The 15,103-nt window shown below is 38.7% G+C and overlaps 1 protein-coding gene across 4 annotated transcripts; it reads left to right on the top strand.

The window, feature by feature from the left end:
- The first annotated feature begins 280 nt into the window (after window positions 1–280).
- Window positions 281–8,041, top strand: atf7ip2 (activating transcription factor 7 interacting protein 2). Of its 4 annotated transcripts, none has more exons than XM_042504150.1 (13): window positions 281–362; window positions 2,062–2,329; window positions 4,043–4,115; window positions 4,206–4,337; window positions 4,774–4,842; window positions 5,038–5,063; window positions 5,176–5,216; window positions 5,305–5,351; window positions 5,689–5,734; window positions 5,988–6,067; window positions 6,206–6,373; window positions 6,471–6,658; window positions 7,319–8,041. In XM_042504150.1, exons 2-13 carry the CDS (start codon window positions 2,109–2,111, stop codon window positions 7,527–7,529), a joined length of 1,302 nt encoding a protein of 433 aa, XP_042360084.1. In that variant the 5' UTR covers window positions 281–362; window positions 2,062–2,108; the 3' UTR covers window positions 7,530–8,041. The 4 variants fall into 4 exon arrangements, with proteins under 4 accessions (XP_042360084.1, XP_042360081.1, XP_042360082.1 ...); XM_042504147.1 differs by having other exon boundaries at window positions 5,293–5,351; XM_042504148.1 differs by having other exon boundaries at window positions 2,059–2,329; window positions 5,293–5,351.
- Window positions 8,042–15,103: the final 7,062 nt, after the last annotated feature.

Raw genomic sequence — 15,103 nt, 5'->3', positions numbered from 1 at the left:
AATAAATGCACACATTAAGGATAAACAATCCAGACGAACTGTATCCATTGTACAGTGTGGATGATTTTGAGGGCATGTATTTTTTTTATTCGTATATTATTTTTAGAGCTATATATTAAATAATAGTATACAGTTAAATCACAGGTCCGGTGGAATTTTTTTTTAAATGTATTTGCTTTGTTTTAAAAAAAAGAAGTTTTTTTTTTTTTTTAGATGAGGCTTTTATTCTGGAGAAAGTACGACCGGAAGTATTTGCAGCCGCGCGGAAATTGAACCGGAACTTTACCTATTGGCAAAACCAGTATCATTTGAGGCACTGCAGTCACAAGTTGTACAAAAACAGCATTTTAAGTATTTGTAAGGTAAGAAGTGTCTGCTAGCTGCATATTTTCTTCTTTAACGTTGGATAATTTACCAGTCACGAGCTTACAAGCTCTTTTAAGGACAGGACATACGAGTGTTTTGCTAAAAGCCTCAGCTAACGGTAATTCAACCCTCCTTAAAGTTTTCTGAAGTTACTTTAAGTTACTCAACAAACCAACGGACAACTAATTTAGCAACTAATGCTTGTTGTTGACAAGCCAAAGCGTAATGCTGTCAACATCAACACCAATATACCAGTAAACTGCGAGAGGAAGCCGGTTTTTATTTGTTAGTTAGCCTGCTGAGAAAAACTTTTCTGAATTCACATTTAACGTTAGTAAAACGGCTGAGATTTTTACATTTTGAAATTGTGCAATTATCTGTTTGTTGGAAACAAACAGCGTTGCATATGCAGCAAATAACAATGATACATTATAAGGTGCTTTTAACCCTTAGAAACCTGAGCAGATGGGTTCAAAAACATTACAAGCAAAGAGCAATGAAGAAAAAAAAAAATTAGCAAGAAATGGGTACGAATTACAAGGAAATTGCCTGAAAAATTTAAATAAATAAAACAATGAAACGAAAAATAATGTTAGACAGGATCTTCTGCGATTAACGCACTTATGTAAGATTAATCGCATTGTGATTAATGTGTTGACGCTGACCGCTCTTAGTAAAATCATTAGCGGTTGATCATCTTATTTTATTGCAATATTCTGCTGGAAAACCTTTGGTTCTGGCATTCATGTGGATGCTTCTCGAGTCCCACCCACCCAAACACTAATGCAGATCATGTAGCCCTCATTATGCCTACAGCAGGCCCTGATGGCACAGGATAAAAGTAAGCACACTTAAAAGAAAAGTGAAAAAATAGAAAAAAAAAAAAAACCCTAAAAAGTGCTGAAATTAAAAATGTGTGTGTGTCTGTAAGATCCCCCATGAGCTGACGCCTAGGGTCCAAGACAACATAACCTTACAATACAACAGAAACAAGTAATACAAATTAATAGTAATAATAGTAATTAATAATACTAATAAAATAAGTGAAAGAAAATAAAAATAAAATAAATAAAAACACTATTACCACTACTACTACTAATAATAATAATAATTATGATAATAATAATAATAAAATAAGATAAATAAATAAAAAGTAATAATAATGGTAATACAAAAATACAACTGCATTGAAAATATAAACCACACGTATATATATACACACTATATCTATGTATTCATTTTGTCTCTTGCATAATTTCAAACATATAAATTGAATATTTATAAATAATTTAAAATAATTTTTCCCTATTTTTTTGATAATATCCTAATCGCCCACCCCCCTAAAAAAACAAAACTGTTACTTCTAATTTTTACTCATTTCTTGCAATTTGTTGGACATTGCTTGCCAAATTGCTCACTTCCTTTTTGAAAGTTATCCAACCAATTAGCTTAGATTTCCAAGGGTTAAATAGCTTGTGAAAGGTGTCTCAACAAAGCACAAGATAAATGATTTTGATCCAGATTTCAAAGCGTTACGCAGATTTCTGAACAGTAGGAAACTGTCTTACTATATAGCATTACAACACTGTGTGTGTATCATTATAATGTTATCGTGGGCAGCATATTGTTCAGTCGTAGCACATATCGCATCATAGAGTTAACGGTAGATGTTGTTGTTGTTGTTGTTGCCAGCAGATGAACTGAGGACAGTGTCACAACAGCGTTCTGCATGTGCACTCAATATGGCGCGCGCTAAAGATAAAACTCAAGGTTGCAAGAGCGTCAAAAGAGCATCTGAAAAGAAGGTAAAGCTTTCCAGCAAACCCGGGGGATGCGGACTTTCTGCTCGGAAGCACGTAGACGGTCGAGTGAACATTGGAGTGGCACGTGAAAGTTGGCGTCAACTGAAAAAAGCCAAGGGTTGGAAATCTGATGCAGAGATGGCTCTGAATCTGCTGGACGTGTGAGTTAACCTTCAACAAGTTCATGATCATAGAATAGCTTTAAAAATGTTTGTCACTCTCAAATGTATTCAAATTGGTCTAGAGTTTGAGCAGGAATGTGGAATCATTGACTGTAATCATGATTCTGTTTTTATTTTCCCAGCGTTAGCACGACCTGCTGCTTATTTTCTCACTGGTCCGGTAAAGCAAGTGGTTTCAGCGTTGTGTAAAAGATGGATTTGAGGAGATAGATCTTGTGAATCTCTGTAGCGACAAGTGGCTGCCTCCCAAATTGTTTGGGAGGACTGTGTTTGTCTGTTCCTTCCTCTACATTGACCATTCTACATTGTGTGCAAAGTAAAAATTGAGTTACAGCCCTTTTAAATCTGAAGATTAATGATAAATCACAGCAAATAGAAATTGAACTGCATTGTTCTGCCATCTGGTTAATCCAGTGCTCATACTGTTATACAATATAAAACATAAAGTTGCAGGCTATCGTTATCTGTCTCAGTAAAACCCAGCGTACCCCATACACCATAGCAATAAATATGCACTTGACTGCTTTAAAATATTCCTCTGTGTGTAAGCCACAAAACACTTAAGCATGGCGCAGTGCTCTTTACAGTACAAGAGAATCAATATGACAAATGTTGGTTCTTTGTATGTGAGCTTTAAACCTAATAACTGCATATTTTTACAGTTTAAGTATTTTAAAAGCAACTTCCTTGTAGAGACTTCAGACAGCAGTTTCAGAGATCAAATGTCTGTTTGAAGGGACGCTAAGGATGTGCAGTTAAGTGTAAATGGGCATCAAGCACATTAAAGGAATACTTCACCCCTTAAAGGAGCATTTGTAAATCTACTGACTCACCTCATGATACACGGAGTTTGTGAAGAAAATGATTTGATTGTTTTGTCAGGTGAGGAGTTGGAGTTGTCGCCATTAGATTTGTTTTCACACACACACACACCCATGTATACACCCTCCATGAACACAATTAAACGCATCCATCCATATTCATACACCTAAGCACAACTCGTGTGTATACACATCGAATACTACACACATGCCGATTTACATAATGTACCTACATGCAGATATACATGCAGGAGTGCATGAATGACCAAACTTCAAAATACTTAAATAATTTTCTTTAAAAACAATAAGGATAAAAGTTTAAAAAAATATGCAGACACATATACATATACCCACATACAAACATACTCATACATATTTAAATATTTACACACATACATGTATATATACATACACACACCTACACCAACATACACACCCACAAATACATACAAACATCTACAACTGGAAATTATAAAAAACACAAAAAACTGTAAGGAAAATAAAAAGGTTTCTAACCAAGATAGTCAACCACTGATGCCAGTCTCCTTTTAAAACAGGGAGTTTTAGTCGTAGTTGAGCTGTCATGCACGCCATCATACAAACTTGTCTGACTTTTTGCAACCATTGAGCAGTGGCGGGAAGGTTAGGTTTCACCCAATTGATGGTAATTGTTTTTCTTGCAGTTTTAAAGTGTTTTCATGTAAAGAGATGTATCAGTCTTGCTTTGCTTTGGGGTGTATTTCCACAAATTGCAGAGTACAAAATGAAAAAAATGCTTCAATTTAGAGTTATAGACATCATCGCTGAACACCAACTAAATCTTGCAATTCTGTGTGTGTGTGTGTGTGTTTGTCTGTGCGTATGCGTGAAGAATGAAGAGGTCGTCCTCCACTTCAGCCTTCCCTGGCACCAGTGATAAAGACATTAAATACTCCCAATCTGTAGTAAGAGACGATATTGTTCAATTATCAGTGCAGCTCCTCCATGCGCTTGTGTTTGTGCGTTTGCCATCTTGTGTTTTTGTGTGTCCACAGCTGCAGACACTGATCGAGCAGGAGGTTCAAACTTTAGTGAAAAGGAGGGAAAACAAGCTGCAGGGTTTAATTGGTACTATTCAACAGCTGGACCGCGAGGTCGACTATGAAAGCTCCATGCAAAAACTGGAGGTCGGTGGATATAGTGGAGCACATTTTCAACTAATTCTGCGTGAACTACATTTTTAGCGTAATTGCACATCTGACATATTCACCTTTCATTTTCTCTCCTTTTGTTTTGATCCTTTCACGTTCCCCGGTCCCTTTTTAATTTGACAGCTGCTGTTAAATCTTTTAAGCATCTATTCTCCTGCTGTCTTACTACTTACATTGTTCATTGTTCTTTCTCAGTTTTTTTACCCATTAGATTTAATCCTTTTGAATTGTACACAGATTTTTACTATCGTCATCACACTCACCTTTTTTAATCGATGTTTTTGTTATACTGCTAAAGTGCTATCACTTTGAACCCAACGAACAAAACATGAATCTATTGTGCGTATGTTTCACAGCTGAATTGGTGATTTAAATCCCAAAAATCTTTACAGAATGTTTTTCTCTTCCTCAGACTCAAATTAACACGATAACCAAGAGAGCAGAAGCAGCTATTGCCCAAATCACAAAGACACACAGAAAGGTTTGACTCATACGGTTGCAATTTTTGGGAACACGCTGGGACACACAACAAGATTCTTGATATAACAATAACATTTTTGTCCGGTTTGTGTGGTTACTTAAAGTAGAAAATGTAATGGTAGAAACTCTTAATAATGATGTTCAGTTTGAGATGAAACTGCCACATGTAATCTGAACAGAAATGTTTGCCTTTCAGCCATCAGACGTTTCCAAGATCAGCAGGTATGTAGAGCCAGGTTCAGTCGCATTAGACCTCATCTAGGTCCTGAGGTGAATTTGTACTTTGGATTAATTTGGATTCTGACACGATTTGATTTGATGTCCAACTCTGCAGGGAAGACTCTGAGGATGAAACCACCGAGACCGTGTCTCAGGGTAAGAGCTCAGTGAGCGTGTGCATGCTATTGAATATTTGCATTTGTGGGTTGCGTAAGTGTTTATTTTCTGAAAGTTTATTTTTCAGTTGACAAAAAGAGCATGGACAGGAGCAGAGACCTCTTCAGAATGATGGTAAAGATGCAGCTATTATCTTGGAATAATGGGTTAAATACAGATGTGTTGATTGTGAAAAAGTCTCCTTGTTTGACCCGTTGAAACCTGGATCGACATCACTTTAATATTGCTGCATCCAGATGCCTTATAAGTTTTCCAACATTTGAATCCTCAGAAAATTGGCTTGCTTTCTTTTGAAAAAATGGGGGGAAAAGTCAGTGAGCAACTTAGCAAGAAATGACACACAAATTGCAAGAAATTAATAGATTTGGGAAATTATTTTTCAAAATGCTCGGGGGGAAAAAAGAAAGAAAAATGTCTATATTTTTAAGTTGGTCTATCCTTTCCTGTCCAGGAAACCACAAAAAAGTCACTTAAGAAGATGCATGCTGATAATGAGGGTAAGATGGTTCTGTACTGAGTGGGAATGTTTTAATAGCTCAACTTTAAACCATCTTATTGTATGTAGCTCCTGGTGACATCCTTTCACTATGCAGTGAGGAAAACTGACGCAATAAGCTGTTATAATGACCCAAATTAAATAATGTAAGTAAGTGAGTACATGAATTAATAACCACATTGTTTTAATTTTTTTTTTTTACTCTTCCCTTTCCCTTCCCCTGTTACTTGTCATTGCACATAATCCGTGTTAAGTTTTGAAGGCTGCCGTAGCAGATTTAAGTCAGGAGACTCCGCCTGCGGTACAAAGCCATCATGGCTCTGTTGGCTATGAGGTGAGATGCTTCATTATTTGATATATCTTCTTCAAAACATGCCACACAAAAAGATGTAATGTGTAACTAATGACACACTACCCAAGTATGTGAAAGAATTATTTCGATTTCTGAAGTGTGTCATGTGGTAAAATACAGGGACTCAACAAGTTTATAAAGAAAGAGCCAGAAGACGAGCAGGAACAAATGGACATTGTTGAGGAGTCCAAGCAGCATGAGGAACCAAAGGCTGCAAAGGTGAAAGCAGAATGTCTCTCACCTTGCAAAAGCAAAACAGTAACACCCATGCACACAGACTCAGAGCAGGTAATACGGTCGCTCTCGCTAACCCACAGTCGTAATACAATTGAGTTTTTGCTACTTGCATTAACCTCCACTGACTCTCTGCTTTTCTGACCCTAAGCAACGGCCCCTGTATCCTCCTCTCCCTGCCCACACCTTCCCCTCCACCCTGAACATGGAAGCGGCCTCATACAACATCCCCCAGAAACTACAAGTACGTCTGGCTCTCATCAGGAAACCTGCCAGCCTCTCTGTGCAGTGGAAGGTAGAGGAGGAAGACCCCTCTGCACCGCCCATGGATAGTTACAGGTGAGAGGCAGCAGAGGGCTGTGTGTGTTCACATTGACAGCGTGTGTTGTTGCAGTGCTGTTATCACTACTGTATGTCCACAATTAAAAAGCAAATACTTCAATCATTTATGAAGTTGTACAAGCTACTGCAATGTCAACAACACAGTCCTGCAGATATTTCACTGTAAAATGCCTTGTGTCAAAAACGGAGGGGATTCTGTACACAGGAATCTTGTTTGAGTGCTTTTATTTTGAAACTAAAACAGGAAAGGTTAAATAAAACAGATATTTTTATTTCATCATTTCTGTGATAGATGGCATTAAGTCAATATAATTATCAAAAGACCATTTTTACTGTCAATTTAGCGCCGCACACTGATACCCCCTGACACCGTATACCCCGGTGAAATTCGAGGACGATATAAAGGTATGAAAAAATACAAGTAGATAAAGCCCAAGCCTACTTAACACTCACACTGAGTCGGGTTGATGTCAAGATTGACACACTTCTGTATGAGGAATATTCTGCTTATGTCAACGTATGACCACCAGATGGAAGCAGAGTGCAGTCAGTTACTGGTCTCCACTACAGCTCTCTTTGCCCTTCTATTCTTTTTTTTTTTTTTAGCTGCTTAATTTTTACGCATTCTTGTTTTCTCTCTCTCTGTCCCGGCTGCAGCATATTCGTTTGTATGGAGAAGCAAAAGGGCAGCGGCGTCTTTCGAGACTGGACCACCCTCGGTGAGGTAGAGGCCAAACCTCTGCCCATGTGCGTGATGGTCAGCAAGTACAAGCCCGGGCACAAGATGTGTGTCGCTGTGATAGGAAAAGACAAGTTTGGCCGATATGGACCCTACAGTGAAGTTGAAACCAAATCCATACCGGACTAGTTGGGAGCAGGATAAGGGGTCAAAGGACAGATGATAGATGAGGATTCATCAAGTGGGATTTACCAAGTTTTCTCATGAAGTAACAATTCCTGGTGCTTTGAGGTTGATACATCGGGACTGTGTGGTTGTTTTTGGATGTCCCCTTGTGTATGTTTACAATGTATTTCTGTCAGGTTACTTGGCTGAAGCAGCGCCTGTTTAAGAAGTCTGCAGTGCGCAATAACCAGGATAAGGTGTATATATGCAACAGTGTCCCAGAGTCCTCTGGGCATTATTTCTATATCATTACCGATATTGTGATATGAGACTTGATCGCGTCTTATATAGCCATGTTTAAGGCAATTCTTTCTTTTGGTTGTCTGCCACTAATGCAGACGGCTACTAATCCATAAAGAAACAGACAACCATTAGTTGTCACATTAATATGACAAAGTCAGAGTTCACGCAGTGTTAGTAATCTATAACAAAATGATCATTTTTTAAATTAGATAATAAAGTTGACAATGTTTTTATGTATGTTTTTCATTCAATTTTTGTACAACACTAATTTCCACAAATGCCTCCACCATTTCCTAAAATGCTAGATTGCTCATCAGCTAGTTCATAAGTCTATGCACCATAGCGATTGTGTTTTTGCGGAAATCAAGTCTTCTTTTGCTGCTTCAAAACAGTGGCCTACACAGCAAGTTGCGCTGTGCAGCCAGCAATAACTACTGTTTTAGAACAACAAAAAGTTGATTCCAGCAAAAACTGTAATGTTAACTGTTAGCAAAATAACCACAATTTGGTAATTTCTACAGAATTCATTCTCTGTATGCATGTATCTGTGTTTTACAAAGGATTTAAACTGAGCTGCCTCATATAACAATATCAATCAATTTACATCCTTTCAGGGCTAGTAGTATGCAGCTGGGTTTTTTTTCTTTTCCCATTGTTATCAGATCGGTGCTTGGCATCACTCAATATGCAAGTTCAGGTATTGGAAATGGTAATCTTGAAGGCAGAATGGTTTTGGAACGCCTCTTGTTTAAAACTCAAACATTGGATGTCACAGCTTCACAAAATTTGAGATTCCTGCTTCTCTTTTTTTTATACAATGAATCAAATACTTGGTTCGTATTATTTACTCTGCTGCTGGTCAGACGGAAGCCGTGTATACAACCAACCTAAAAGATTTCATTGAGCATGCTAATTGTGTCTTTGCACCACACACCACATTGTGGCAGCTGTGGCTCAGAGGTAGAGTGGTCGTCCTCTGATCGGATCATGTCCTCATGTGGAAGTATCCTTGGGCAAGATACTGAACCCCAATTTGCTCCCGATGCCGCATCATCGGAGTGTGCATGTGTATGAATGCTTACTACCTATAGGTGGCATCTTGTACGGTAGCCTCTGCCACTACTGTGTGGTTTGAGTAGTCGAAAAGACTAGAAAAGTCTTCGCTATACAAGTATAGTCCATTTACTATTAAAGAGAATTTTCGACAACATTTGAGATGATTAAAAGTCTGGTGACAATATCTGTCTGTAGGTGAATTCCAGCTGACTTTAACAACCAGTGAAAGCTATGTTGATAGCAGTGTGTACACTACAAGCACATCATTTGTGGCGTTTTAGTTTGCTATCACACACTAAACAACTGACACTGGACATGTGCAGTGTATTAATTTGCACTGTACCATTGATCAGCCCACAAGCAGCTGACAGAGGGAGGTGTTGGCTCTCTGTTTTGGATCTGGCTTTTATGTAGCTGGTTTCTTTCAGGTAATGCCGTCGCCTTTCCTCTCTGATGACACCCTCACCCTACTCTTTAATTTCTTTACAAAAAAATCAGTGCTTTTTGTTTTTCACAAGTACACAGTAAGCTCTGGTTGTGCTCTGACTTGCTGCGCCAGATGTTTCCTTTTCCTGCTTGATCGAGTTCTGCTTTCTTGCCAGCTGGCAGCTGTCGACAATCTCCTCACTCTCCCGCTCTGCCTCGAGGTCTCACATTCAGTACGTGTAAGTGAAGACGACAGGACACAATGCCTATCAGTCACAACAGAGGCTTGGCACAGTCACTCAAAATTTGGAAGATGCATGAGCCTACATACAGACCTGGCTGGACCTTAAAGGGCCAGTTCACCCAAATCATACATAGTGCTATTCAGCCTTTTATCTGCCAGTTCTTCTCCAAACTGAACCTCTAAACAATGGCAAATAGTGTTCAGTCAGCGTATGAATCCATGACAGAAGTTGGAGTTAATGGTCCAGTGTGTAAGATTTAGGGGGATTTAGTTGTATCTAATGGTGAGGATTGCAGTTTGCAATCAGTTGAAACTTATCCTGGTTAGCGTTCCTTAAATGTTTATTGCTCAGGAGGTTTTTAGTGGGAGCTGAATTATCCACAGACATCTGCTCCTTTAAAACAAATGGAAAACAGTTTCATGTTATAGATCAGTGTTTTTCTGACACTGCTTGGCATGGCGGAGATGGATGCTAACCTAGCATTTCCTAATCAATACTCACCTTTATTGTCTGATAATTTAAAAACTAGACATTCAGGAGGTCTTTACAGCAGCTAAATTATCCACAGAAATAACAGTAAAAACGCTGATCTTAGCAGTTTCATGTTGTTTTTGGGTTTTTTTTAAACACTGCACATTATGGAGGTGCTGCTAACTACAGTGGCAGCCCCTCCGTGGTGTGTGAAAACTGCCAGTATATCTGCCTAAATCCTACACACTGACCTTTAATGTTGTGAGCTGATACTTTGAGATAAAGTTTTTTTTTAGATAGATTTACTGCTCATTTTGTGCATTTTTTAATTTTCATGTGCATACATTTTTTTGGTCAAATTTTCTTTACTTTTCAGATGTATTTAATCTTTTTATGGATGCATTTGAATCTTTTTCTCCCTATAAAGGCAGGTTGGTCCTCCATACTTTTGGAGCGTGTCCATTGAATGTCTGGCTTACCATGTGTCGAGGTGTCTAAACTATTGGCACAAATGGAGCTTTGATGGCTGCAAACCTGCCTGCAACCCTAAACTGAATGAGCAGGTATTGTAAAATACACAATAAAACCTCTGAGGAATACAGGGAAGAGACTATAAGCCTCTTTTTTTAAACACAGGTTCGAGTGAGATCCAGTTTAGAAGATTCGGAGATTCCATAGGAGGCGAGCATCCCAGCTTAAACCAGTAACAGGACATCTGAAACAACCTGATGAACTATCTCCTTTCTGGTAGGACCGTACCAGTCACCTTGATTTGTACCAACTTAAACAGACATACGTAATGTGTGCAGACAGAGTTTAAGTCTTGACATCTGTATCAAAAAGCAAGTTCAGCTTAGTGTTACTCACTTTGGGTGGCCTGCTTTCACTGATCCAGAATAACAATCTGGATCCAGAATAATAAGCCTGCTATCAACTTATCAACTCAAATTATTCACTCCTGCGGCTCATGTAGACTTTCAACATTTTATCAGACCAAATGGATCAATTTCTTGTAGTGAAAAGATTTATTTTGTGGTGACTGTGATGCTGATTTACAGTCGTCTTTCTCACAATCTAAAATATTTTTGGGCCCAGTTGCATCATGTGAGCCACACAGCGTTTGTAATTCCACAGTTTGGCCAGCTTCAGGGCCTGGCACTGTTCCTGGGGGCTTGATAAAGACCCACTAATCGTGCTTTTTTATACAGGCTTTCCCTCATAACTGCAGAGAAAACTCAACAGAAGGAAAATACACAGTGACTAAGATGCTCACCAAACCAGGTTTCCTGCGGATCCTTAAAAGTCTAATAAGGCATTGAATCAATTCATCTAAAAAAATAAGGCCTTGATTGGAATTAAAATGTCTTAAATAGATCATTCAGAAGTCTTAAAAATGATGAGACATGGGAAGTAAGATTTATGCTGAATTGTAAAATCTCAAAATAATAAAGAATGCCTCACCAAAACATCATATTTTATGTTGCAATAAATAATTGGGTAACAATCTTTCTTGTCTCAAGTAGGCGTCATGTTTTTCCCTTAAGTTTTAGCTAATGGAAAATTACTCAAACGCTGTCTTCAATATAATTCTGTAGCTTTCAAAAAGTCTTAAAAAGTTTTAAATCCCACTCTATATAGGAACACATATGTATAGGAACAGTGCACCAAACCAACTCATCTAAGGAGGAGTTTCTCTTGGGACACATTTTTTTATGTTCCCCCTTTTGTAAATGTGATGCATAACTAAAATTTACTGTTGCCTGACTTTAATTGTGTTGCACTTGAGGTTCTTTCACTCAATATTTAGCTCCTCCCAACATATAATGAGCTGTACTCACCTGGGAGTGGGTTACATCTGTCTTACCTGCATTACTTTACAGGGCACATGACCGCAGAGTTAATATCTCTTCCACAGACCAGAATGTGTGTATAAAGTCTGTATAGACTGATAAATGTGTAACCATTTAGGCTTATAGGTTCCTGAGACGGTCTGCTGTTGTGCTTGTGTCGTTGGTCAGCCACAGTTTGATATTATGCTGTGTCTGAAGGAGTGGAAGTGCAACTGTAAAGGGAGTCATTAGACCCACAGCAAAAGCCTGCTCCCGGCATCAGCAATAGTCTGTGTGTATGTGTGTGTCTCCCTCGACCAGCGGGAACCTGTGGGGAAGCACAGCAGAGTGATGGGCCTCCTAAGACCACTTAAAAACACAAACCCACAATCACACTGACACACACGTACGGGCACACACAGTGGCCTAATTAGAGCTGACAGCAGAGGAGAGAGAGCTTATGAAAAGAGGGCGAGGTTAAAAAAAAGATGGTGCAGAGAAGCCAGAGAGAAAAAGCAGAGGTGGAGCAGAGAGAGTGATTAAGGAGCAAATGCGTTCCTTAAAGTTTTAAAGTGAAGTGTTGGCAGAATGGTGACCTGCTTCCTTAGTCCCCTTCCTCCTGTAAAATGGATGATGTGCATGGGATTACCCCTTTCATAAATATGTACTTTAAATAACATAGGTCTACTCCTCACCGTAATTTTTGTGAGCTTTTATGTTTAAGTTTCTACCTTCAAACTCTAATAATTTACTACTTTTTCACAGATTATCTATAAAATTAATGTAGTTTCTGCTACCTAATTCTTAAAATTAATGTTGTGCTAAAAAGGAGGATCAGAGGAGAGCATATTCCACTCAAGGTCTGAGTCACAAACAGCGGTATAGCATTTATTGATTGACAGACAGGAGCTCAAACCTCAAATTTAGGGCCTGTGGAGCCTCTAAATAGACTTTGGCTCTGCTTATACCAAATATTAACATGTGTGTCGGGTGATTAAATCACAAGTGGACAGCTCTATGTCTGTCTATTCACACCTGGCATTACACACTAGATGCAGACAGTTTTCCATGAAGCGCTGCCTGCTTCCTTTCGGTGCCCGTGTTGAGTTATCAGACCATTGACACTGGACGCGACGCGGCCCCAAGCTCCACAACAGGCTTGCGATCTGCAGCGATAGTTTCGCATCTGGTCTATTTTTCCATGAGCTGCTTGCAAATCTGGCCGGAAAAAACACTGAATACTCAATTTTGAACAATGTAAAGATTGTATTAGATATGACATGATATGATTGTGATAAATGATAAATATGTATCCAGCGATTCCACAATGTTTGTCAGTTGCGTCTGAATAGAGAGGGAGAGAGACGAGCAGACACAGACATACAGCCAGAGACACACAAGCAAGCAGGGACAGAGCTCTCCATGTGATTAGAAGGAAGCAGAGGAGAATTGCTGCTGACAGGTGTGGAAAAATGCGCTTTAAAATGCATCTCCACATGTGTCTCAGGAGACCACTTCCGATCCAATCTTACTTCCTGCTCTATGTGCAAATAAACACTGATAAACACAGTGATAGACATTGGTCTACTAGGCTGAATAGTTTCACTTTTCCTCTCTAAATGTTTAATCTATTTGCAATGATTATTTTGAAACTCAAAACACTTGGCTGCACCACTGACACTTTACTAGTACTTGTTGTGTCTTGTAGTACAAGGGTGAGATTATGGTCTTATTGTTGGTTGGCAGTTTAATGTTGTAAAACAATAAAGCATGACAAAGTCCTAAGGGGGGATACTTTTTATAGGCACTTATAAATCCATGATGGGAGGATGGTGTGATTTTGCCTCCTGCCTCCACTAAAATCTGCTTTGCAGAGCAAAAATATAACAACCTTACGGTTTTTTAATGCACTTAAACAACTGTGATATTAAAACTAGAGACCATCCTGCGATGGGATCACTCTAGCTGTGATACAGCAATCCTTGATTTCAAGCGAATGTCACGTAGGGAGGTACGGTCGGCTTATGACCCCCTTCCCTGCTTCTGGCCCCCTTGCTTCAAGCATTTTCAATCTCAGCCAGATTCACTCTTGTTTTCAATGGTGTAATGTAATGAAGTAATAATAATTGCAGTACTTAAGTATTTTTGGGACTATCTGTACTTGAGTTGTTATATTTCTGTCAAATTTTACTTTTACTTCACTCCATTTACCCTACGCATGTTAGTTACTTACTACAAAATAGGGAAGGAAGGAAGAAAGGAAGAGGTGTTGTATGAATAAAGTAATAGGAGAGAAGGACAAATTGGATTTTGTTCTTTAAATCCTTCAAATTGGCCTTGTTTTGACTGCTGTTTAATTTCCTTTTGATACTTAAATACAATAAATATCAGATAATTAAAGGCTATTATTACAGTAATATTCTGCTGGGTGACTTTAACTTCTACCAAAGTCATTTCTTAGGTAAGATATCTGTACTTGTACTCAAGTATGGCTTTCAGGTACTTCATTCACAACAGCTTGTTTGCCTCTCTATATTTGTGTTTTTCGATGCTGTGTCTCCTGGATGCCTGCTGCTTATGGCCTGGCACCTGGTTGCTGCCTTCTCATAAAGGCCCAACCTCACCTGAGTTCTGTGGGTCTAATTGCCCATAAAATATCGGACACAAAAAATAAGAAAATACCAGCAGAGGGCAAAGTCTCTGCAGAAAAAAACACTGCCACACGCCTCCACTGGGTCAAAAGTGATAATTGAGAGGGACTGCTTCAGTACGCGTCCATACATTGATTTTACGCCTCCACATCATTGTTAACCGTGGCTGTAGGCATTATGTTTTCGTCCGTCCATCTATCCCATTCTTATGAACGCAATATTTCTAAAAGGCCTTCAGGGAATTTCTTCCAGTTTGGCACAAACATTCACTGGGACTTAACAATGAACTTATTAGATTTTGGTAGTCAAAAGGTCATTGTGACCTTGCATCTGTCTCATTCTCGTAAACACAATATCTAAAAAGGCCATGAGGAAATTCCTCAAATTTAGCAGAAATGTCCAAATAGACTCTGATCTCATTAGAATTTTTGGTCAGTCATGAGTCAAGATCAGTCACCTCACAAAAAAACATGTTTTTGGCCAAAGCTCAAGAATTCAAATGGTAATTCTGACAAAATTTCACACAGATGTCTAAAAGAATAAAATGATGAAGCAATGGCATTTTATATCCAAAAGTTCAACGTAAGCTTCAACCTCGACATCATAATGTTGTGCAA

Source organism: Plectropomus leopardus, chromosome 17 (assembly GCF_008729295.1).
Source record: "Plectropomus leopardus isolate mb chromosome 17, YSFRI_Pleo_2.0, whole genome shotgun sequence".
Classification (NCBI taxonomy): Eukaryota; Metazoa; Chordata; class Actinopteri; order Perciformes; family Serranidae; genus Plectropomus; species Plectropomus leopardus.
The sequence above is the reverse complement of the archived record's forward strand: the minus strand, read 5'-3'. Positions and strand labels throughout refer to the sequence as shown.